Source organism: Sceloporus occidentalis, unplaced genomic scaffold (assembly GCF_023333645.1).
Source record: "Sceloporus occidentalis isolate IW3139 unplaced genomic scaffold, rSceOcc1.0.p SCAF_411, whole genome shotgun sequence".
In the NCBI taxonomy this organism is placed as follows: domain Eukaryota; kingdom Metazoa; phylum Chordata; class Lepidosauria; order Squamata; family Phrynosomatidae; genus Sceloporus; species Sceloporus occidentalis.
Genome location: NW_028317391.1, coordinates 95349 through 121834, shown reverse-complemented (window position 1 = coordinate 121834; position 26486 = coordinate 95349). Strand labels below are relative to the sequence as shown.

The 26486-nt window shown below is 46.3% G+C and overlaps 1 protein-coding gene across 1 annotated transcript in view; it reads left to right on the top strand.

The window, feature by feature from the left end:
* Positions 1 to 26486, top strand: part of LOC149272840 (attractin-like protein 1) — a 207244-nt gene that overhangs the window by 146118 nt on the left and 34640 nt on the right. Inside the window, exon 27 of the mRNA XM_089506674.1 lies at positions 2869 to 2976. Coding sequence (XP_089362800.1) covers positions 2869 to 2976 — 108 coding nt within the window. The remainder of the gene's footprint in view (positions 1 to 2868; positions 2977 to 26486) is intronic.

Here is a 26486-nt window from a genome sequence, read left to right as displayed (position 1 = left end):
TATACATTATACAGGGGGCCGGTCACTGATTTATCTATACATTATACAGGGGGCCGGTCACTGATTTATCTATACATTATACAGGGGGCCGGTCACTGATTTATCTATACATTATACAGGGGGCCGGTCACTGATTTATCTATACATTATACAGGGGGCCGGTCACTGATTTATCTATACATTATACAGGGGGCCGGTCACTGATTTATCTATACATTATACAGGGGGCCGGTCACTGATTTATCTATACATTATACAGGGGGCCGGTCACTGATTTATCTATACATTATACAGGGGGCCGGTCACTGATTTATCTATACATTATACAGGGGGCCGGTCACTGATTTATCTATACATTATACAGGGGGCCGGTCACTGATTTATCTATACATTATACAGGGGCCGGTCACTGATTTATCTATACATTATACAGGGGCCGGTCACTGATTTATCTATACATTATACAGGGGGCCGGCTCACTGATTTATCTATACATTATACAGAGGCCGGTCACTGATTTATCTATACATTATACAGGGGCCGGTCACTGATTTATGTATACATTATACAGGGGGCCGGTCACTGATTTATCTATACATTATACAGGGGGCCGGCACGCTGATTTATCTATACATTATACAGGGGCCGGTCACTGATATAACTATACATTATACAGGGGGCCGGTCACTGATTTATCTATACATTATACAGAGGCCGGTCACTGATTTATCTATACATTATACAGAGGCCGGTCACTGATTTATCTATACATTATACAGGGGCCGGTCACTGATATAACTATACATTATACAGGGGGCCGGTCACTGATTTATCTATACATTATACAGAGGCTGGTCACTGATTTATCTATACATTATACAGGGGGCCGGTCACTGATTTATCTATACATTATACAGGGGGCTGGTCACTGATTTATCTATACATTATACAGAGGCCGGTCACTGATTTATCTATACATTATACAGGGGGCCGGTCACTGATTTATCTATACATTATACAGGGGCCGGTCACTGATTTATCTATACATTATACAGGGGGCCGGCTCACTGATTTATCTATACATTATACAGAGGCCGGTCACTGATTTATCTATACATTATACAGGGGACCGGTCACTGATTTATCTATACATTATACAGGGGCCGGTCACTGATTTATCTATACATTATACAGGGGCCGGTCACTGATTTATCTATACATTATACAGGGGGCCGGTCATTGATTTATCTATACATTATACAGGGGCCGGTTACTGATTTATCTATACATTATACAGGGGCAGCTCGCTGATTTATCTATACATTATACAGGGGGCCGGTCACTGATTTATCTATACATTATACAGGGGACCGGTCACTGATTTATCTATACATTATACAGGGGCCGGTCACTGATTTATCTATACATTATACAGGGGCCGGTCACTCCTTTATCTATACATTATACAGGGGGCCGGCTCAGTTCTTAATTTCTCACGTCCTTTAGTGTTGGGTGTTTGTTGAGGCCGTCTTGTAACTTGTTGTTTTTTTTGGCTCAATTTTGTTAAAAGGCTACACGAGAAAGAAATCGGTTTCGTCTCCGGCTCCCCGCAGACCCCCAGCTGATTTCCGCCGGAGTTTTAATTATTTTATCCGTTTCTTATAAAAAGCGCAGAACTTTCCCGTCCGTCCCGGCCGAAGGACCCTTTAATCCGCTGTAAAGTCTGTGAAGGGAGCTGCATTTAGCGGGACGCGGGGGGCAGAATGATGTCATTACTCTGGACGTTCCGAGCGCGGAGCTCTGAGGTCACTCGGCTTTTAGGGAGACTTAAGTGCCTCTCGAGGAAAGCCGAAAATGATTATTGTGACGCGGCTTTTAAACGCCTCGCGAGGCCTCAGCCGGTGCATTAAGTGAAAGAGATAACAGGATTAGGACTCGTTTAGGACTCATAAAGCGAGACGCAGCTCCAGCGCAGCCCAATATTCAATCTCCAGCCTAATATCGATTCTCAGAAACTTCCCGTCACAGATTGGGGGGGGACCCCGGGGTCTGAGGAACTCCATGAATTAGAGAGACGGCGATCCGAGACTCCGCAGCTGCCGTGTGGAATCGAGTCGCTTCGCCGGATGCTGCGATTACTGACAACTTTCATGTTATGGCCTAAAAAATAATAACATACTTACCAAGTGTCCCAGTTTAGTTTGGCCAGTCCTTCTCGTAAATCCCTGTGTCCCTCTTTCCTCCTTCGTGCCCCTCTTCTCTGCCTTGATCCTCTTTTCTCCTGTGATTTCTCTCTCCTCCGAATACACCTCCCCTGATGCCCCTCTCTCCCCCCCTGATGCCCCTCTTTTCTAGGAGGTCAGAATGTTTGCGGGGTATGAGGGGATCGCAGGGTTCTACGGCCCTAAAAGCCCCGATAATGTGTATAGAAACAGCAGGGAACGGCTTTATACATTAAACGGGGGAAATAAACCCCATTATTCTTCTAATAAATGCCCCTCTCAGTTACACGAATACCCCGTGATGGGGCACAAATCCCTGTTTTGTAAACAGAATAGGTTATTAGTAATATTAATAATCATTATATCATTATTATTCATTTTATTATTATTTTTTATTATTAGTCATTGCGTTTATTATCATTATTTGTATTATTATTCATTTTATCATTATTTTTTATTATTTTTATTTATTATTAGTCATTGTATTTATTATTTTTATTTGTGTTACTATTAGATTATTTGTATTATTATAATATTATTTGTATTATATTATTATTATTAGATTTTTTGTATTATTATATTATTATTAGATTTGTATTATTATTATTATTATTATTAACATTCTTCTCTTGTCGCCCCCATGCAGCAGCTGATGCGGGAGCGCCAGCAGATGGCGAGCCGTCCGTTTGCCTCGGTAGATGTGGCCCTGGAGGTTGGTGCGGAGCCGGCAGGACTCCACCGCGGGCCCCTGGAGGTGAGTCTAAGGGGGGTCTCCGTCTTGTCGTCATGTATCTCACAGCTGTTGTTTTAGCGCTGGGGTCTCATATCTTTTTGGTTTCTGTTTCCATTAATTAGTGTTGCTTCTGGCACTGAACGGGTTAAAAGCCTCTGTTGAGCCGATCGCTCCCCATGCCAGCCGCTTACCCGCAGGAGAAAACATTATTGCCGGGAATGAAAGTGTTAACAGGACACAGATCCCCTTTTATTTCTTTATATTTTGCTGTTTTAAGAGGTTTAATTAATTGTTTTATGGATAAAATGATCTGCCGTGAAGTTGGGGGGCTGGTAAAGGGGGCAGGAGGGTGAATGGCGCAGGAGGGTAGCTGCTTCTTGGGCTCAAATTGAAAGCTTTTTGGCTGAAGCTGTTTTCTGCTCTTTTTTGCTTTTCCGATCACAGCCATTAGGGGGGGTTTAGCATAAGAGGCAGCAGTTACACCCGGACCGTTTCCTTTCTGAGCTCCTGCCATGTTCCTTGAGTGTTCTACATTTTATTAGTCCGTGCCGCTGCATTTGCCCCCCCTCCCAGGCTCTAATTTAAATATATTTTGGCTCCACATTCTTTGTGATCGCATCATTTACATATGCAAATTATAAGCCTGGGAGGCGGTTCCTCTTTACCGAATGTACGGGTTCATCTTTGTCAGCTCTGAATGAAATTTTTGGGGCTAAATAAACATAATGGTAATAATAATAATAATATTACTAATAATAATAATAAACATGATAGTAATAATAATAATATTACCAATAATGCCAAATATAATAATAATAAATAATACTACCAATAATAATACATTAAATAATATTACTACTAATAATGCTAAATATAATAATAATAAATAATACTACCAATAATAATAAATTAAATAATATTACTACTAATAATATAATAATAAATAATACTACCAATACTAATACATTAAATAATATTACTAATAATAATAAATATAATAATAATAAATAATACTACCAATACTAATAAATGAAATAATAATATTACTACTAATTATACATTATTCTCCGTTACATTCATTTATTTGCATATAGATTCACAAAGGAGCCAGAAACAGTAAGGTCTCTGTATTCTTTTGATCTATACATTTGCTTCCTACCCATTAGTAACTTTTTATGCATTGCTGCTGTTCAGCTTCTTTATCCCTATGGGTGCCAGATTGGCCAACAGCGCTTTATAACGCATTGTAGATGGGTTAAAAAGGCCGCTGTACCGCACTTATTTACCCCCCCCCGTCAGGGTGGTTACCGTCTCCCTAACAGCCCGATCTGTCTTAATTAGCGATGTTTGTTGTTCGGGGAGCGCTGGGCGGTTTGCAGAGCGTCGCGGCTGCGAGACGTTCCCATTTGTGGCAAATGACTGCGCTATCGACTATCGCCTCGTAATGTGATGGGAGAAGCAGCTGAACGGAGTGAAAATCGCAATAAGTAATTATTATGCGGGTTCAACGGCGCATGAAACGCCTTCCCCGGCCCTCATCTACAAAGAAGCCGCTTCCAGGCTACAAAGAAGACCATAAATTGCCAGCTTTCAGGACGAGAGTTTCCACCCCACCCCCCCCCGCATCCCAACTGGTGAATCTCCGGTGTATTTGTCCAGCATCTCACTGATTTAACTATACATTATACAGGGTGCCTCACTGATTTATCTATACATTATACAGGGGCCGGTCACTGATTTATCTATACATTATACAGGGTGTCTCACTGATTTATCTGTACATTATACAGGGGGCCGGCTCACTGATTTATCTATACATTATACAGGGTGCCTCACTGATTTATCTATACATTATACAGGGGGCCGGCTCACCAAGTGTTAGTGAATAAGCCCCTGAGTTTCCCGGCCCCCTCGGCTTGCTGGCTGCTGGGGGTAACAGAGCCTGAAGGGGGGGGGGGGGGAACGCTGCCCATCAGGATAGGGGGATTAAGTTATTTATGGTTAAATGGTTAATAAATCGAACCTGAAAATTCTGCCGCCATGACCTGCGGAATTCTGACACTCTGAGATCCAGGGATCTGCCATGAATTATGTGACCCCCGTCAGCTCCTCCCTGACCCCGCGCATGCCGCTCAGTAAACAGGGCAGGTTTTTATTGCTTTCGTTCCATCCGCCTCCCAGTGTGTGTTTGTCCAAGAAACAAAAATCATAAACAAGCGAAGCCCTCGGGGGTCCTGTTTATAAGAGCCCCCCATCCCCCCCGAGGTTATCCGATCAGAGGGAGGGAGAGAAGCAGAACTAATGGCTTCCCCAAAATAATGAAGCAGGAATACAAAGTAACGAACCTTAACCGGTTACATCAATCAGAGTCTCTGTAACGAGATAAAACATGTCTGGATGCCAGCAGGTAACGCTCCACATCCCATCAACTCCCATCACAATCAGCCAGCCAAAAACACACCAGGAGGAACAAGGTGAAAATTCTTTTTGGGGAGAGAAAGGAACGAAAAGGACTGGAGGGAGAGGTTAAAACGGGGTTTGGGTCAAGTAATGACCGATATAAAATGTTGTTCAGTTTCGGAAAATTGTTTCTTTTCTGTTGCCATCGCATGCTGTGGCGCTGTACAATAGACCGGTTTTAGCCAAGTTTTTGTTTGTCGCTGAATTATAACTTCCCCGCATTAAATCTGCCGGTCCTCGGCTTCTCCCGCAGTACGTTCCGTGAATCTTTATGGTCCAGCTGTCAGTCCGCGTCATAAAACCTCGATATTAAAAACATTTACATTTCTTTGTTAACCGCGAGGCCAGCCGGAGCCAATAAACGAGTAACGAGCGAAAATATCCGTCCGTCATCCATCAACGTCCGTCTCCCGGCGACTTTATCTCCGCCTGGAACGTTTATAACGGAACGCCAGCGAGATGCGGGATCCTTATTTACCGGGAATCCATTTATTAAACTTTACACGCTTACCATTTTTAAATTAAATGACTCAACAAAGACCGAGCGGCACGCGGGAGCGCGGCTGTGTCCGGCAGTCTCCTGGTGTCACTCGGGGTCTCGGGGGGGATGCGCTGCTTTCCGGGGTCTCGGGGGGGATGCGCTGCTTTCCGGGGTCTCGGGGGGGATGCGCTGCTTCCCGGGGTCTTGGGGCCAATCTGTTCTTTCACCCCTTTCCCCTTCCGATACAATTCTAATGTTCCTGGGCCAAGCGTTACCCCCTCACTAAGCCTCTGCTTTCCTGAAGAAGGACGACTCCGGGTATCCGGACCGGGAAGATCCCGCTTATCGTCGCATTGGGGTCAGACTGTGAAGATATTTGGCACGGCAGGCACCGAGCCCCATGAGCTTCCATCTCACATCGTCTCACTTTACCGCGCCGTAAAAACAGGACGCCGTGAAAGGCTCTTGTTGATTGGATAGGATCCATGTTGCCTTTAAGCGGCCGACAGACTCTTCCAGGCCCTCACGCCAGCCCTTTGATGAAGAAAGGGGGTTTAGGTGTCACGGGAAGGGGCGCAGGGCTGGATCTCAGGTCTGAGTTTGCCTGTGGGGGGCGCTGTTTAGACACCCAGGGATTTGGAATTTCTTGGCTGCTCAGAATACGAAGGAGGTGAAGGGGTTAATTGAGTCAGCTCGTTATCTGCATCATGTAGGAGAATGTCCTGCTTAAACAGATTTTACGGGTCAGGGAACCGGTCACGACGCAGGATACGAGACGCAGACCCCCCCCCCCCCCTGCTGACCGGGACCGGCAGCTTTCCCCAAACCCCCTATTATTCCCAAAGCACCGGCGTCTCGGGGTTTAACGCGACTTCTGTCCTCTGATTCACTTTGCAAAGAACACAACCCTAATTATCGGCATTTATCACCGGAATCACCGGGCCGGCACTCGGCTGCGCGTTACATACGACCTGCGATCGCCGGACTCGGCCGGATGACAAGCGAGGAGCGCTGTGATGGATGCGCGTTCGGCGTCTCCTGATACTTTCTGGCCCCGGGAGGATGAGACGGATAACCGGAGCCGGCGGATTTAATGAGAGACGGAACTCTGCCGCCCTACGTGCGCACTCAGGGAGTGACGAGCGCGCATGCACCCCGCGTAACGGCCAATCGCTCACTCGCGCTTCACTCCCCCGAGGAAGGAAAGATCGGCCCCTCGCATTCATCCTTTGGGGTCTTCTGGGGTCTTGCGTGGCGGGTCTGGGGGGTGGGGACGCCGCGCGCTGATTGGATGTTCCGTGTTGACGTATTTTACCCAATTTATAACGGACTGCCCAGGACCGGGGATGTTTTAAGTTATTCCTTATTCGGGTTTCCTTGCTTTATGGAAAAGCTTCAGAAGAGTTTCTAGAAAGTTTGCTTTGTAATAAAATAAATTACAGCATAATAATCAAAAGGCTTTGTTTTCTGGAGCTGCTGCCGTCATCCGGCTTGATTTCATTTAAACAATCTGTAGACTTGTTTGTTGGGAACACCAGCAACCCCCACCCCCGATGCGCTGCTGGGGGGGGCAAATAATTGGTGATTGACACCGTTTTGGGATTTGGATTAGACAATTTAGTTTTTTTTGTCTTAATTGCAGATGAGATCATTCATCTGAACACAAATCTCCTCTTAGTGAATAGAGCCCCGATGAGTGCATCCTGAGTACTGTCTAAACAGGAAGTGGGTGGCGTCAATAACAATTCCTTCCCCCAGCAAACAGAAGATTATAAAATATGCCCCGTGAGGGTGCGGAGAGGCTTGCACATATCGCCGTGACTACGATAAACGCTCTTCGCCGCGTATTGGTTAGAATTTTTTCTACGTTTGAAGTTCATTTTAAGTTGGTTCTTCTACTTTTTCGCTCTGAGCTTGAATTTTTTGGGAAATGTGTTTTTCCTCCCTTCGTTTGATGATATTTTGTGAAAACATTCAGGTGGAAAGTCTTTTATGTCTCCGCTCTCCCCGAGGATGAAATTACTTTTGTTCATTACCGCGGTGGCTCCTGATGTGACCGCAGCTGTCGGCCCGGCCGCCGTATCTCTGGGCCGGATATTATCTTCGCTGACGATGATTGAAAGAGAGAAGGAGAAAGGCTCTTTACCTCCGCGGCTGCTTGACGAGCCGTTTCTGAACGCGAATCTCTGTACTGGGCTGCTGGCCTGGGCACTGGTTTTACTGGGATCGCTGGATTCAGCAGGCAGACAACAAACTAAATACAAAAAATTACATTCATTCTCATCCTGATTTCCCGCCCAGACTCCTTCCTTATAAATATAGTCAGTGGTCTTTTATGACCCCAGTCGGGGGCACGGAGAGGAATTCAGGGCTTTTTTCTCACTGGGATAGAGCGCGGGTGCAAAGTCTCCCTCAGATGAGGCTTCCCTCTTTATTTCTGAGATATTAGTAAAGTTGCGGCGGCTTCTGCCCGGACGTATGCAGCGCTGCGGCCGCATCACATCGTTTGTCGCATTTGGATCCGGAATCCGATGGCAGCAAAGTTATCGCGCTGCGCTTGAAGCTGACGGCGCGGCCCCCGAGGGGCCGGAGAGGCTTATTAGACGGCAGCGATTTGATTTATTCTCTAAACGCAATCCGTAGTGACTCGCGATTACCGCGTCTCGCCTCATGCATATTCTTTCATTCCAGTAAATGATCGTCGTTGGGCGAGCGCTGGGGCTGCGGGGCGGAGAGCATGGAGTGCGAGCCCCCCGCTCTCACAGACGTGTAAAAAGGGTCTCCCAGTAACGCAGCGACCGTCCAGTGACGGCACCAAAGCAACATATTTACTACCATCCGCTTTCCAAAGCAGGTTTAAGATTATAAACAGATTTAGAAACGTTCGAGACCCCGCCGGACCCCGTGCCTGGGGACCCCCTAAAGTCACCGTCCCTGACACCCAAATATTAACCATTAACTAGCCCATCACAAAGACTCCTTAATGACGGCAGCCAAATGGTTCTGATAACGGTCGTTATGGAAACCGTGACTTGTTGGAAGGTAGAGATGTTCTGAATGAAGTCACCTGTGTTCAAGCAGGGAGAAAAGCACCAGTCAGGACGCTCAGATATCATTAAATCAGAGGAGAATATAAAGGAGTCTCTCCAGACTGTGTGACCCCAGAATCTGCCCCTTCAACCCGAGACTGGGGTAAAAACCCAGATAATCTACACATTTATGTTCTGTTCTATTTTCCTACAAGGCTTTTTTTTAATAGAAATATAAACCCCGTCACTCCGGTATTTTTTATACATTATACAGGGGGCCGGTCACTGATTTATCTATACATTATACAGGGGGCCGGTCACTGATTTATCTATACATTATACAGGGGGCCGGTCACTGATTTATCTATACATTATACAGGGCCGGCTCACTGATTTATCTATACATTATACAGGGGCCGGTCACTGATTTATCTATACATTATACAGGGGGCCGGTGACTAATTTATCTACACATTATACAGGGGGCCGGCACGCTGATTTATCTATACATTATACAGGGGGCCGGTCACTGATTTATCTATACATTATACAGGGGCCGGTCACTGATTTATCTATACATTATACAGGGGCTGGTCACTGATTTATCTATACATTATACAGGGGCCGGTCACTGATTTATCTATACATTATACAGGGGCCGGTCACTGATTTATCTATACATTATACAGGGGCCGGTCACTGATTTATCTATACATTATACAGGGGGCCGGCACGCTGATTTATCTATACATTATACAGGGGGCCGGCCACTAATTTATCTATACATTATACAGGGGCCGGTCACTGATTTATCTATATATTATACAGGGGGCCGGCTCGCTGATTTATCTATACATTATACAGGGGGCCGGCTCGCTGATTTATCTATACATTATACAGGGGGCCGGCTCGCTGATTTATCTATACATTATACAGGGGGCCGGCTCGCTGATTTATCTATACATTATACAGGGGGCCGGTCACTGATTTATCTATACATTATACAGGGGGCCGGCTCGCTGATTTATCTATACATTATACAGGGGGCCGGTCACTGATTTATCTATACATTATACAGGGCCGGCTCAGCTGTCTCTGGTCAGCCCTTCATAATGCTCAGTGAAGCCGAGTAGTTATAATTTTACCTGCACTCCCGAGTGCTGTGGCGTCTCGTACAGATCGAGCTGCCGTAACGCGTTCAGCACAAAACATAAATAGAAATGATTTCTGTCCCCGCCGCGTCAGGAGATGAGGAACGACTCGCGTTTAATGGAGAGTTTAGTTCCACTTGTTTGGAGCTCATTCCACGGGGGGGGGGGCAGCTTGTTGGATTATCGCGGCAGACAATTAAACAGCGCTAATGATGCATCCCTTCCATCCACACGGATAGCTTAACCCCTTCAGGGGCTATATGTCATTCAACCCCTGGGTACTGAAAGAGTTAATGAAATGATGAAATGCCGCTTAGTCCTATTTTCATGTATTCTGTGAATCTGATTATATTACAGCGATAGAAACACAGATAATATCCATCCGGCCCCCGTCTGGTCGCCCGATTCTCCTGCTGTAATCAGTAGTTGGTCTCGTCTTAGATTCAGGAGCCGTATGTCTACCCCATGCATGTTTAATACCCTCACTGTATTACCCTCTACCACTTCTGCTGGGAGGCTGTTCCACTTATCCACTAGCCTTTCACTAAATAAAATGCTAAGCCTCTGACTCTCTAGGTTAAGACTCAATAGAAAGCTGTCAAACAGGTCTCATTCTTGCAAGTTTTTTTTAATTATCCCTGTTTTTTTGTTGTTTTTTTTTGGTAATAATAATAATTTTTATGTGGGATAAAAATTTTAAGACATTATTTACCTAAATAATTAAATTATTATTACTATCATTATTATTTTAATAAATTGCTCCTAGTTTCCAAACCATTTTATGATTTTTTTCCATAAAAATCGTATTTTTTTTCTTCTGTTTGGAGAATGTTCTGTCGCTCGCTTCGTTCAGCAGGAAACCGACTTATTTCGGTACTTTAAATAATTTTAGTAAATACATAATTCGGGAGCGGCCCCCGCTGCGGAAATGGTTTTCTTGGCTGGATATTTTCAAGCAAAACCTGCAGATAAACAAAAACATTAAATGCAGGATTTTTGAAGCACTTTGAGGGCCGCCGAAGGCACCGCGGGGATCAGGAAAAATGTTCTCATTTTGAGCTCAGCCGATCAGCTCAGGACCCTCGTGCGTCTCTTTTCCCAAACCGTCTCCATCCGTCGGGGCCGACACCGTACCGCGGTCTCCACCGTCTCGTCATACGCCGGCCCGGCCGCAGAGCCCGGTGACCCCGCCGCTGGAGGCCGCTCTTCGCTCGTTACGGATCCGGTTATGATCTGCCGAGGATGTAGACGAAAGGTTTGGGCCCCCCCGCTGGCTCCCCGGTGCACCTTTGACCAAATAATGCCCCTGAGCGGGGCAGATGCATACGCCGTGTCTCTCACACGCCAATATAGGAGCCGACCTCTTGCATGTGGAGGTTTGCGTTGCTCCGCGGGCAGGCACTAGTCTGACTTCTACACATTGGGGGCATTTTCTTGGGGTACAGCGGGGGTCCTCAGCCGTGTGCACCAGACCTCCCGCGGTACCTGGAGCTACGAGGTCCTGGACCTGAACCTTCGATGGCTGCCGGCGTCCAATCAATGACCTCCGCCGGCCGGAAGCCGTTTCCCCGATGAGTCCCCGCCGAGTCTTTCCGAGGTTCGCTTCATGATCTCTAAAGTCTTCATCACATGGAAGATTGGAATAAATAAAAGGGGGGGATTACAGACGCGTCGGTCGTCCCGCAGCCAGACAGACATCGAACGTCCCAGTGAAGCTTCTCCCCACTTCCTCCAAATGCTGACAAATTGTGTTGGTTTGTCCCCTGGTGGGGGGGTTTGGCCCCTCCACACTCAACTACCCCTCTTGGGACCCAAATATGCCCCTTTGCTCCTCTAAAGATCGTCAGCTTCCTGCTCCAGATTCCAGACCTCCGGATTCAGAACACAACCTGATCCGGACTCCTCGTATCTGCCCCGAGATCCCCGGGTGCCCCCCGGACGCTCCTGCCGTCTACTGGGGTTCACCCCCATACTGGGAAGAGACAACAGAAATATCAGCGCAGCAAATAAATGCCAGGCGTCACAATCGTTTTCACTATAAATATGACATTATTTTTGGGTTGAGAATCCTGCCTTTTTGTAAAAACCACATTCTGTATCCTGGAGAAGGACGTCGGATTCTTCCATAACCGAGTCTCTGGATTTAATCGGCGAGCGCCTGCGGGTAATTGCGTGACGCTCGCTAACGAACGCCACTAATTGGCTAAATAACCCCGACGCGTTTCACCCCAGGGTCAGCGGCGTGCAGATTGCCGCGTACTGCAGAGTCTGCAAGTCCCAATCCTCTCCCAAATTAACTTAATCACTTCGGAAAATTACCCTCGCGTTCCGTGGGAAACGAGGAGGCGTTAAACAAACAGCTACTTATAAAGTGCATGCGCAGCGAAAACAGCGGCTAAACTTCAATCCACAGGACTTCAAATACCTTTCAAAAGCCTCTAATAGAGCCTTTCGAGCCTCTTCACCCTCCACTCGCTGCCGACTCCCAGGGCCGAAGAGGGCCAAAAAACATTCCACTTAGAGGGTGTGGTTAGAGGCATGGCTGGGGCATTCATGTAACTGAGCGGGGCATTTATTAGAAGAATAATGGGGTTTATTTACCCCGTGTAATTTATAAAGCTGTTTCCTGCTGTTTCTATACACATTATCGGGGCTTTTAGGGCCGTAGAACCCTGCGATCCCCTCATACCCCGCAAACATTCTGACCTCCTAGAAAAGAGGGGCATTGGGGGGGGAAGTGAGGGGCATCAGGGGAGGAGAGAGGGGCATCAGCGGAGGAAAAAGGTGTATCTGGGGGGAGAGGGGCATCAGGGGAGTGAAAAGTGACTGGTAAACAAAACAGGGACATTTGGCAGGTATGGATTAATGAAAATGATTTTATATGTTTGTAGGACAGACCTTCTTGTTGCCCCGAGAAGCGGCTGTCGGTCGCAGGGCACAGCTGGCTGCCTCTGAATAGAATAATTGTATAATTTCAGTACTTTTACTAATTATAGGAGTTTCACATCTTGTAATTTTGCGTTCAGGAAATTATCCCAAGTAACCCGAAAAATCATTAAAATCACGGCCTGAAATCAGGTTTTTTAAGGATTACGGAAACAGAATAAGGATTCCGCGGGATGCCCCCCCCCCCCGACTTAATCATCAGCGGAGTCTTTCAGAGGAATATTTTATCCCCCCGAGTGGCTGGAACCTGACTGCACGACATGACAGAGCGTGCGAGAGAGAGACTGTGCGAGAGAGAGAGAGCGTGCGAGAGAGAGAGAGAGCGTGCGAGAGAGAGAGAGAAAGAGAGAGAGAGCGTGCGAGAGAAAGAGAGAGAGAGCGTGCGAGAGAGAGAGAGCGTGCGAGAGAGAGAGAGCGTGCGAGAGAGAGAGCGTGCGAGAGAGAGAGACTGCGAGAGAAAGAGAGAGAGAGCGTGCAAGAGAGAGAGAGCGTGCGAGAGAGAGAGAGAGAGACTGTGCGAGAGAGAGTGTGTGAGAGAAAGAGAGAGCGTGCGAGAGAAAGAGAGAGAGAGCGTGCGAGAGAGAGAAATCTGTATTTGTATAAAGATTAGATGGTAACACAGACATTATACCTGCCATGTGTCCCTGCTCACTTAGTCCAATCTTTCCAAAAAACTGTGCCCCTCTCCCCCCCTGATGCCCCCTCTCCCCCCCTGATGCCCCCTCTCTCCCCCCTGATGCCCCTCTTTTCTAGGAGGTGAGAATGTTTGCGGGGTATGAGGGGATCGCAGGGTTCTACGGCCCTAAAAGCCCCGATAATGTGTATAGAAACAGCAGGAAACGGCTTTATACATTAAACGGGGGTAAAATGGCACTTCCTGGGCACCCAGCCGCGCACCGTGCTTTATAGACACGTCTGTCCCGCTGCCCTGATATCTGTATGAGGAATACCCAGGGAAATCCCCTCCGACGGTTCCCAAAGACTTATAGATATCGGCTAAATAGTAGTATAGTATTTGATCTATACATGTAACCGACCAGAACAGTCTATACTATAAATATATATCACGCTGCGTATATTATTGCGTGAGAGACGCGTTTTATGTCATCCACCGGCTCTCAGTCTAGTTTCATCTTTATTTTTTTAAAAATCAGATATATTCAGCCGGTTCGGTGAGAAATTCCTGAGATTCCTGTAAAATATTAATGCGGCAGAATCTGGACGTGGCTGAAACCATGAAGGCAAATAAAGTGCTCCGTTTACTTAATGGCTGACAAACGCTTTACACGATAAGTAACAATGATTAATCGTTGTCTCCGGTGTCAGGAGGTAACGTGGTTACCGACCGTAATGCACCTGCGCGGCTGCCTAATTAATCAGACGGAGCCCTAATCCTGGCAATCATATAGGAGTAATGGCCGTACTGGGGGGGGGGGCTGCCTGCACCCCGTTACACGCCAGACGTCCTCGCGGGAGTCTCGTCTCCGCCGTCTGTCCCGCTTCTGAGTCCTGCCGGTCATCTTTTCTCACGAGCTGCGCCGTCACCCTCTGATCTAATGATGGACGTGAGTCAAAGTGCTCTTTTCTTTAATAAACGAATAAAATGATATTTTTAATGCTGAGAAGATAATATTTAAAGCGCTTTCTCCAGTAAACCCGACCTGGTGATAACGGCAAGCATCAGGCGTTCTTTTCTGGATATCGCGTCTCAGATCGTCTTCTCGTTTTCTTGGTAAAAACGCTTTTTTTTATCGTGTCGGTGAATTCAGCTGCAGAATCGTCTTAATGTTTCTGACTTAATAAAGGAGGAAGGAAGGAGGAGGAAATCTCAGACGTCGATCACCGACCCTTGGGGGGTCTTCTTATAAAATGCAAATCAGAGAGACAGCGCCCAGCAAACGTCACGGACCCCGAGACCCCAAGTCCTTCTGTAACATATCTTGGGGGGTTTATGAGTTATTTATATTATTAGAAGTCGTTCGGACCCCCAGAGTCTGCTCCCTTGATTGGAAACTCTTCTCCCCGTTACCCCCGTACTCTGCCCATTAACCCTGAAGCTGCGTCTCGGCCCCTGTTGTGTGTGTACCAGGCGCTGCTTTTCTCTTCCATGGGACCCCCTAACGATCTTCGTCTCGTTCCTTCCAAGATCCAGCAGCAGGAAAGCGGCAAAAGTTTTTTTTTTTATGTGAAGACGAACTCCTGGAACCCAAATCAAGATCTAGAAAAATAATAACCGATTGTATGAAAGGAGCCTTAAAATCCAAGCGTAAAGTTACCGTGCGATTCGCCAAACTTTCAGCTGAAAACAGCAACTTTCACTTCCGTCGAAACTAAACAGAAGAATTCGTTTTTTTAGTTGCCGGAAACGTTTATTGTAAGAAGGCGTTTAGAAGCCCAGAATTACTAAAAACCCAACGAAGAAGATTCCAAACCTCTGCTTTCTCATCCGATGTCCTTCGGCCAGTTAGCGACCCTTAATTAGAATAACGTAACCTGGAAAGGGTTTTATTTCATTCTCTCGCGTTCTCGGCTGCCTCGCGTAATGATCTCCCCAGCGCAGAGATCTCGTTAGCCGCTTGATGACGTCGAATAACCTAACGATGGACGCCATGGAGAAGGAACCAAAGGGATCTCGGACAGAACGCCAACGCTCGTTCTCATAGCCTGTCATCAATCAGATCCGGGGCCTCCTGGACTCTACATATATATATCTATATACCGGCATATACATATATATATATATATATATATATACAGTATATACACAACGTCCACAGAGTCACGTGAAGACGTCTCAAGCCATAGAGGGTCCAGATGAAAGACCTCGGCGCTCTCTGTGAGACGTAACGGAGGAATAAAACTTTTATTATTCATTATTATTATTATTATTGTTTATTTATAGCGCCGTCGTTTTTCACGTCGCTCTCTATAATCAATGTATTCCCACCCAAATAGTCTTTTTTTTTATTTATTTCTTTATTTGACGGCGTCTGACACTTTCGCTAATTATTCAGGCGACGGATATGATTTAATTGAATATGTCATATTTGCAAAGAAATCTAAATGATAAAATTCAGGCTGACAATCTATGCGGAATCATTTCCATGCGCGATCGGCCGCTCCGATATTACGGCGTAACAGCTGTATTAATAAAACATGCTTATAAGTGCAAAACATTCAAATATATCAAAACTACTTGAGATGAAAAATTGCATAAATTAACAACTATTTCCATAAATTATCAAATGATTTACAATATAACTCGTCGGCGCGCTAATGCCTTTTTTTTGTTGGCTTTTTTTTCCCCTGCGTTTTCTGCGTTTTTTCCCGTGTTCCGGACACTTAGCCTTGGTAATTCCATTATTCATAAAAATCTGGTTACTAAGATTTAGCCGCCTGTGAGGCTCCGATACGTTGCAGTTTCTTTGATAAAATGTCACCGTTTGCCTTCGCTGGGAGCCGCCTCGGTCCGCCGTCTGATAAAATTAGGGTTTAACCTTTCCGCGTTGGGGTGTGGCTAAGAAGTGGTAAATTTGCATACAGCCCCACCCCTTGGATGTTAAAGAGTCCGGTTTTCTATAATAAAATGTCTTTATTTCGATACAAGGTGTAACTGTAGCCGTTGGTCCGCAATTAAGAAACAGCAAACAAATCCAGGTTAGTCCTCGGGGACGGCTTACGCTGCATCTATATATATATATATAGCGCCTGCAGATTCCATAGCGCTGTTACAATAGAGGGCAGGGGACAATAAGACACGTTAAAGGAATGACACATGTTTAGACATACGGGTGCAGCAGGAGAAGCGGCTTTTGTCCTTGCAATCTATTACGACATCATTATCAACATATGACATCATAACGTAATCATCAGATTGTGAGTCTGCGTAAATTCTGAAAGCAACACCACAAAGTACGTGAGAAACTCCCTGGCGCTGCAGAGCGGATTCCCATCCCCTGCAGACCGCGCGGCGCAGGTTCCATGCGCCATTCAGTGACGCGGGACGAGGGGGCCAAGCGATCATTAACCCTCGTGGGGAGTACACAAGGCTGAGATACGTTTGTAAAGTAGAAGTGAGCATAGAAAAACATAGAGGGAGCCCAAAGGGGATCAAGTCAAGTAAAAAAAAAACAGTTCAGACATTATCCTTGATATATGCCAAAAAAAACCCCAAAACTTAATAAATAACATAACAGGGAAAAATTCTTGAAACCCAGAACCTGCCGGCGGATCAATATCTTGGCTGTGGGGGATTTTTATAACGCCGTTTATTTTAAAAAAGAATCTGCGTCCGACTATCAGCCTCTACCGCTTCTGATGGGATGCTGTTCCATTAATCCACCACCCAAACTGGGGTGTGAGAAGTTTTTGCTGCCCCTCCCCACCCCGCGGAGACCTTTATTTTGAACCCGTAAGCTTTTTAATCTTTCAGCCGTTTTATTTCTCCCACAGATCTATAAATTTATATATTTATTTATTTATATATTTGTGTATTTATATATTTGTGTATTTATATATTTATATATTTGTGTATTTATATATTTGTGTATTTATATATTTATATATTTGTGTATTTATATATTTGTGTATTTATATATTTATATATTTGTGTATTTATATATTTGTGTATTTATATATTTATATATTTGTGTATTTATATATTTGTGTATTTATATATTTATATATTTGTGTATTTATATATTTATGTATTTATATATTTAGATTTATATATTTCATTTCACTTTATTTGTCCCGTTTCGCATTTCTCAGTGAATATTTTAGCAATTATTTAAAAATACAAACTGAGCCGATATAAAAATTCCAGGTGAAGTCATTAGCGCGGATTTTTTTCTCTTTCTCACTCTTTTGTGCTTTTAATTATCTTTCTTCGCAGCGTTTAGTGCGTTCGCCGGGGTGACGGCCGCTCGGGGGCCGCGGTAAAACGCGCTCGGAAATGAAATCCTGCAAAGTTTGCATTTAGTTGAAACACTTTTGTATCATTTGAAGAACAGATAATTATCGCCGGGCTGATTTCTCAGCGAATGCATTCATTTATAATATGCTGGCATTCATTACGCCGAATGCGAGCGGCACTCCAGACGCGCCGATACAACTCACAGCACCCTCAGCTAGCTGCAGGCCTCTGGGGATCATAGGAGTTACACTCCAAACGTAAAGAGCCACATTTTGGCCGAAATGCTTTTATCCCGAAAAATACATTGAATATCCGCTCACGCCGAGAATAATCAGGAAAGAGCGTCTGGCGGCTGCTGGTTTTGGGCTCTTTTGTGGATGAATAAAAACTCGATCGGCGCGAATTAAGTGAAAATCTCGCCTTTTAGGTGTCTTTGTGTTATCGGCGGGCGCCCTGTACACTCCGCAGATGGGTATATTTACCCTGCTAATAGCTATTGAGTATCTCATTATGTAAACAAAGAATAATAATGGCGCCTGCGTCACGCGTGTGCGTTGTGTTTACACGTAATATTTGCTTCCAGTGACGTCCGTGAAAAATAAGTGAAACGAACCCGAGAATCGTGGAGATAAAACCATCTGCCGGTGAATTCTGCCGGGGGATTCTTATTAATTTTCAGATACTTTGCGATTCCATACGTTTAACCCTCTAGTAACCGGGGCGTGAGAATGCATCGTGTTCCTCCCGGGGGGGCTACGATTCGGGTCACAACCACTCCCCCGGCGACTCACCCCCCTCCCCTGCTGCAGCTTCTCTGCCCCTGTTATAAGATAATATTGGGGAGTGCCCAGGAGTTAAAAAAAAGACCCCCCCCCCAGTTTCCCAGCGCAGACCCCGGAGTTCGCCCCGGAAGTAACTCGGCAGCGGAGCGCGTCGTGTTCTGGTGAGCAGGTTGCGCAGGCAAATCGATCACATCGGACGGGTCATGTGATCGCTGCCGTGTATCGCCGTTCTATCGTCCTCTTTTTAATATCCTCGTTCTGTTGCCAACTCGTTTTGCGAAGCATCGGAGGGAACCGCGGACGATAACAGGCCGCTCCGCTGAACACGGTGCTGACCCGCCATCCAGGGGGCGAATAACTAAGCAAGTCGTCGCAGGACTTCAGGACGTGGTGGATGAAGGGCGTCTGTGGAAAGCGCTCCATCCCCCGGCACAGAGGATCGAGGATCGCGTGAAATCCGCTTTACGGCCGGGAGAGTTCATTGGATTTTTGTAAAAAACAAAAAACGGGTTCCAAGAAGAAATGTACAAAGTATCGCGGAATTCACCCGGAAACCGTCGCTAGGAGAAGCCGGGGACTCTGTATCATCGGGGGGCTCTGTATTATCGGGGGGCTCTGTATTATCGGGGGACTCTGTATCATCGGGGGGCTCTGTATTATCGGGGGCTCTGTATTATCGGGGGACTCTATGATCGGGGGGACTCTGTATTATCGGGGGACTCTGTATCATCGGGGGGACTCTGTATTATCGGGGGACTCTGTATTATCGGGGGGACTGTATTATCGGGGGACTCTGTATCATCGGGGGACTCTGTATTATCTGGGGGACTCTGTATTATCGGGGGGACTCTGTATCATCGGGGGGACTCTGTATCATCGGGGGACTCTGTATTATCGGGGGGACTCTGTATTATCGGGGGACTCTGTATTATCGGGGGGACTGTATTATCGGGGGACTCTGTATCATCGGGGGACTCTGTATCATCGGGGGGACTCTGTATTATCGGGGCGGGGACTCTGTATGATCAGGGGGACTCTGTATCATCGGGGGGACTCTGTATGATCGGGGGGACTCTGTATCATCGGGGGACTCTGTATGATCAGGGGGACTCTGTATCATCGGGGGACTCTGTATGATCAGGGGGACTCTGTATTATCGGGGCGGGGACTCTGTATGATCGGGGGGACTCTGTATCATCGGGGGACTCTGTATTATCGGGGGGACTCTGTATCATGGGGGGACTCTGTATTATCGGGGGACTCTGTATGATCGGGGGGACTCTGTATTATCGGGGGGACTCTGTGTTACCGGGGGGACTCTCTGAGGCGATTAAAGGGGAATTATCGCCGTCACGGCTTTTACGATAACGTCGCTCTGTTCGTTAAATCTCCCCGGAGCCGGTTTGTGTTTTTTTGGGAGATATTTCGGTTTAAATGAAGGAAATGCTATAAGCTGAGAACTTCGGCAGTCTGTGGCAGAACCAGCATCGCCCAATCAACTCCCTGCCCCCCCCCCCCTTACAAAGCTGTCTGAACAAATTAGCAACTTAACATTAGGGGTGAGATAACTTAATGGGGAGGAATAATCACACAGATCCCAGGAACAGGATGGCTGTGAAACACATAAAGTGAGTCTCCAGCATGTAATTATAGGTTATTTTACCTATAAGTGGGTTTTTTGGGCGTTAAGCTCTAACACCAAATATTTAGGAAAGGTGACAGCGATTAGTTAATAAACCAGCGGCCACCAAGGGGAGGAATAAATCATGGCTATCATAATATCTGTGACAGGGCCAGGCTAGCTGGCTCATGTGTCATATGAAGTTTAGCCGGGTCACGGAGCACTTTTGTGTCCGGTTCTGTATACTGTGACCCGGTAATATATTATATTGTGTTTATTGTGTAACCGGCCCAGAGACTGATGTGGATTCAGCCCCAGCCTTCAAAGAGACGACCCTATAATCTGGCTGGGGCTCTTAATCAGCCAACACAGCCCTGTCTGCCCAGACGGCACCCGCACTACAGGGGGGATAACACAGGTGGGGGAACCCATTGTATTCTGTAATCCCCTCACCTGATACATCCCCTGTATACTGATGGGATTTGTGATGGGATGTGGCTGATGGGATTGGGGGTTGGGTTCGGTACACATTGCATTGAGATTGTATAAAGTTCTGTGTGTTTGTAATAAAGAGAGTTCTTCTTGGTTTGCTACGAATGGTGGTCTGGATGATCCGTGGATAGCTGAGTGCGATCCGTATGAGGGACTGACTGGTGATTCCTCAGCCCTCAAACAGGGGGACCCAGCCTTGGGTACGGTGACCCTGTAACATTGGTTGGCAGCGGTGGGAAGAATCCCACGACTTGGGTGAAATCCAAACCACCAACTGGGACTGCAGACGAGAGACACCGAGAGAGCTCCTGGAGGTTTGTAGCAAAGGAAAGGCTACTCTGATTGCGGACTGCAGAGAGATGGACCGGCACCAGGATGCCCCAGAGGAGAGCCTCGGACTGAGTGCTCTACAAAAGAACATTCTATGGCACCTATCCCTGTACCCAGGAGGGGCTACATCGGAGCAAGTGACGGCGGTGATTAAAATGTGTCACCAGGAACTGAGCCAGAGTGGGTCTGTATCTCCCAGACTAGGGGAACAGACCCCCAAAATATCATACCAGGATATCCAACCCTTCCGAGAACCAGAGGGTGAGACAGACCGGGTTACAGCCGAGGTGTGTGAGCTGGAACACCAGCAATGGCAGTTAGAGTCTGCGCCCGCAGACTGGAGGGATGATTTCTCCCATCCCCACTTCGAATCATACTGGGCACAGTACTGGACAATGTGGGATATACGAGTTCCACTCCTGGGGGAGAACCCGTTGCCGGAGTGGGAAGACGAATTGAGGGGTCTCATATATGCAGAGCTCGACCTCCAGAGCCGCTACCAGGGATTCTCCCAGCAGTTAGCAGGTGAAGACCACAGCGACCCTCTGATGCTGTATTGCCCCGTCGACCCAGGACTGATATATGATGCCTTCCAATTTGACTCGTCCTTCGGAAGCCCCTGCCAGTACCGCAGGGATACAATCTGGGACAACCGTGCAGAAGTCCTGGTTTATGCTATTCCCCCCGAGCTGGAGGCTGTTATGGATTGCCTGGTCCAAGAGGAATGGCAGCTCGAGAGGGACTATAAAGAATTGCTGCGGAGAGTGGAGCTCCAGGAGTTCCAAGGAGACTGGGAGCATGGTACTACAACTTGCGGGAGTGGGACCGAGGTCCTCTTCACCTACTCTGCGGCCCCTGCCCTGGCGAGAAGAACCGAGGTCCTCGCCAGCAAGAAGAAGCGGAGGAGGAAGCCAAAAGCTCCGACCCAAGTCCTCACCAACAACCCTGGCTGCTCTACCCCGGCAGAAGAGATGACTGTCCCCACCGCCCGAGTAAGTGGCACAATCCCCCTCACCAAACCCGTATCTATGCCTGTAGAAGCCAGTGCCCCAGACTGTCCCCCTGATTTCCCGAGTGTCCTGGGAGAAGCCCGGGTCACTGCCCCAGAGGTTCCCACTGAAGTCCCCGGTGACCCGGTAGAGGCACCATTCCCTAACCTAGCGAGGACGCCAGAGGGGCTGCCGAGTTCCCTGGGTCCTCTCAGTAGCCTGGCGCAGGCCCTGGTTCCTATCCCTGTGTTCTCCGAAGTGATCCCTGGTTCCCCAAGTGTCCTGGTAGAAGCCCAGGTCACTGTCCCAGAGTGTTCCTCTGACTCTCCCCGTGCCCAGGCAGAGGCACCTGTCCCAGAGAGGAAGATCGAGGGTCTGCTTAACCCTCCCGGTGGTCCAGTATTGGCACCTGTCCCTGCCCCGGAGTATTCCCCTGGGTCCCCTGAGTACCCCGCAGAGCTGCTTAGCTCGCCCAATAACCCTGTAAGGGCACCTGTTCCTGTCCCAGAGTGTCCCCTAGGTCACTCCAGTGTCCCGGTAGAGGCCTCGCTTACTACCTCTACGTGTTTCCCTGGTTCCCCGAGTGCCCCCGGCCCGATCAGCAGGGTTTTCCTTCCATGCAACCACCCTGGCCTGGCAGCTGCCCCAGACTCAGTTCCCAAGACTAGGGAGCAAGAGTCTCCACGTGCCCCTGTTACCCCGGTGAGGGGGATAGCCATGTGCCCCCGGCTGAGCTGGGACCGTCCTCCAATTCAAAGAGGACTACTGACTATCCTTTTGGGCAACCAGGGCCCTGGCCCACCTTCAATGGATGATTCTGACAAAGGGGGCCATGAACTAAGGCCTGCACCTTTGAACTTTGTCCACTCGGACAGCCTGCAGCAGACCCGTGAGGATCTGCCTGGTCTGCCGGACCGTTGGTCAAGGGGGAGATCTGTGACAGGGCCAGGCTAGCTGGCTCATGTGTCATATGAAGTTTAGCCGGGTCACGGAGCACTTTTGTGTCCGGTTCTGTATACCGTGACCCGGTAATATATTATATTGTGTTTATTGTGTAACCGGCCCAGAGACTGATGTGGATTCAGCCCCAGCCTTCAAAGAGACGACCCTATAATCTGGCTGGGGCTCTTAATCAGCCAGCACAGCCCTGTCTGCCCAGACGGCACCCGCACTACAGGGGGGATAACACAGGTGGGGGAACCCATTGTATTCTGTAATCCCCTCACCTGATACATCCCCTGTATACTGATGGGATTTGTGATGGGATGTGGCTGATGGGATTGGGGGTTGGGTTCGGTACACATTGCATTGAGATTGTATAAAGTTCTGTGTGTTTGTAATAAAGAGAGTTCTTCTTGGTTTACTACGAATGGTGGTCTGGATGATCCGTGGATAGCTGAGTGCGATCCGTATGAGGGACTGACTGGTGATTCCTCAGCCCTCAAACAGGGGGACCCGGCCTTGGGTACGGTGACCCTGTAACAATATCCCCAAAGTCCAATCAGAAATGGGATCTTTTCATGCCCATGGGGTCCCTGTTATGGGGGGGCTGTGACTTCTGTACATAAAGGGGTCTGGGATTTAAATCCGGGCTCCGGAGCGATTAGTGAACTTGGCCCTCGGGGGCCACAGACAAAGCTGTTATTTTGAAATCTTTTAATTATATGAACTTTCAAATTACTTCTGAAAAGATAATAGTAACTCTTTGTTTGCAGTATTTTTTGTATAAAACTTTACTGACCCGGTATAAAGAGCAGAAGCCCCTCTGCCCGTGTGCCCGTTACTGCGAGTGAATGAACGTATCGCATGTGTATATATACATATATTTGCAATCTGTACGCTTACAATGCTGGTTTCATGCCTTCTGAAGTGATTATATCTGCAGGGGAGTGCGGGGGGCGACTGTCAGCCCCTAATCAACCGATCACTTGCCGCCGGCGGCCACAATTATATACATTTCCACGCGTTCTATAGGCTGATGAATGGAATATGGGGTGTTTTATAAAGTAAGAACAAATAGAACATGTGGGTGTCGTATGTATATGCGAGTGAATTACTGAGTGGGGAAACCTCGTGGTCAGGGTCTGTTCTTTACCATAAAATATACATTTAACCCTTTGACACAGTATCGATCTACTTGTTAAAGCGGATCTTTTCCCAAATCCTGAACAAATAAGCCAATGTAATAGAGATTTAATCAAACAAAAATACGCGTTAGGAACCCTTTTATGTGCAGAACTCAGCGTTTCACCCTTATATTATATTTTATATTATATTATACATTATATTGTATATTATATTATATATTTTATATATTATACATTATATTATATATTTTATATATTATATATTATATTATCCATTATATTATATATATTATTATACATTATATTATATATTATATTATATATAGCGGAGCAATGAGAACCGTCACGTTTAGTCTGTAACGTTGAAGACATAATATCCTCCCAGGAGTAATCCGCTAGCGGTTTGGTTCCGTTCCCCGCCGGGATGCTGGAAGGATTCCTGGGAATGGCGGTTAGTTAACCTCTCATGTGCCGACACAATTTAGTCTCTAAAGTCTTAATCTAGACCTGGATTTATTAGTTGGCAGAGTGTCGTCTGCTCGCTGATATGTGTCGTCTTGTGTCAGGACCGTAAATATGTATCAGTACAGTTAGTGTGCGGTTACAATGTAGCCATGTGAGTCTTTACCTTGGACCAGGGCTATTGTCTGGTATAGGAATCCATTCCAACGGGTGCAGAAAATGTCCGGTCAGGGAGTAAATGCGGCCTAAACCCCCATTATTCTAAACACATGTTGGGTTTTATATGGAAAACATATAAAAAGCCTCTGATAATAACTCAAAGGAGCAAAAAAAGGGAATGCAGCACATTGACCAGGTCCATAGGGGCATTTATATTTCCCCCACTAATAAGATAAGACTCTGTGTGTAAAGAACCTTTGCCGGACATGCCGCTGGCTGGAACCTGCGCGAGCCGCGTGAGAAGAAGCGATACGGATGGATCTGATCTACTGGAGAGTGTTACTCAGAGAGTGGGTGAGTGCGCCCTCGTCCGAATCCACGCTTCCCTTCGTACCCTTCGCTCCTTCCCCTCAGCATTCGACTCTCTTAATTAACCCCTTAAGGACCGGGCTCATTTTTCGTTTTGTACCCTGTGGGACCGAGGCTGTTTTGACACTTTTGTGGTGCTTGTGTTCAGCTGTAATTTTCTCCTCACCCATTTAGTGTACCCACATAAGTTATATATTGTTTTTTTCAGGACAAGATGGGCTTTCTTCAGATACCATTATTTTGATCGTATCATCTTATTTACTATAAAAAAAATAAAAACAACATGGTGCAAAATTGAAAAAAAAAACACATTTTATGACTTTTATTTGAAAAATCTTTTACTCACCTAAAAAAGCAAGTAAAAAAACTAGCTAAATAGATTCTACTACTTGTCCTGAGTTTAGAAATACCCAATGTTTTTATGTTTTTTTGCTGTTTTTTGTAAGTTATAGGGCAATAAGTACAAGCAGCGTTTTATGATTTCCAAATCTTTTTTAACAAATCTGGTCATTCTGCCTCCATCTCCTCTTTGGAACATCTTTGAAGCCGGTTAACTCAATTTAACCCATTCAAACCATATATTTTTGAAAACTAGACACCCCAGGGTATTCCAAATGCTGTTATTTTAACCCTTTCCATGCACCAATTATACAACTACACTTTGTCAAACTTTGTAATAGTAATTTTTTTTATTTTTTTTTCCACACAAATTGTACTTTAGTTATAGATATACAGGTTCTGGTATATGCCACTGTCAAACACCCCCCCAATGTGTGTTCAGGAACATCTCCTGAGTACAGCGATACCCCACATGCATGGGTTTGTCGGGTTGTTTCAGATTTAAAATGCCACATTTGGGAAGTGCGCTTTTTTTCTCCATTTTGGTCAGTCTGTACCTATGCCCTATCTTTGAGCTAGGCCACTCCAATTTACCCCATCAGCCATTTTTTTTTATATATTAGACACCCCTTGGGTATTTGAAGTGCTTTTATTTTAACTCTTTGTTGAGATTTTTGAGAAATTTTAGCACTTGCTCAAAATAATAAACTTTATTTTTTAATTTTATTTTATTTTTTTAATACTTGTTTTATATTTTTTTTTACACATTTTGCTGGTACTGGATGGTTCATCTAGTGACATCACTGCATAATTATTTTTAAATGTTAGCACATTTTTTTTTAAAAATTTTTTCCATTTTTTATTTATTTTTTTTTAATATTTTACTAATCACATAGTGATTAGAAAGCTGGGCTCCATT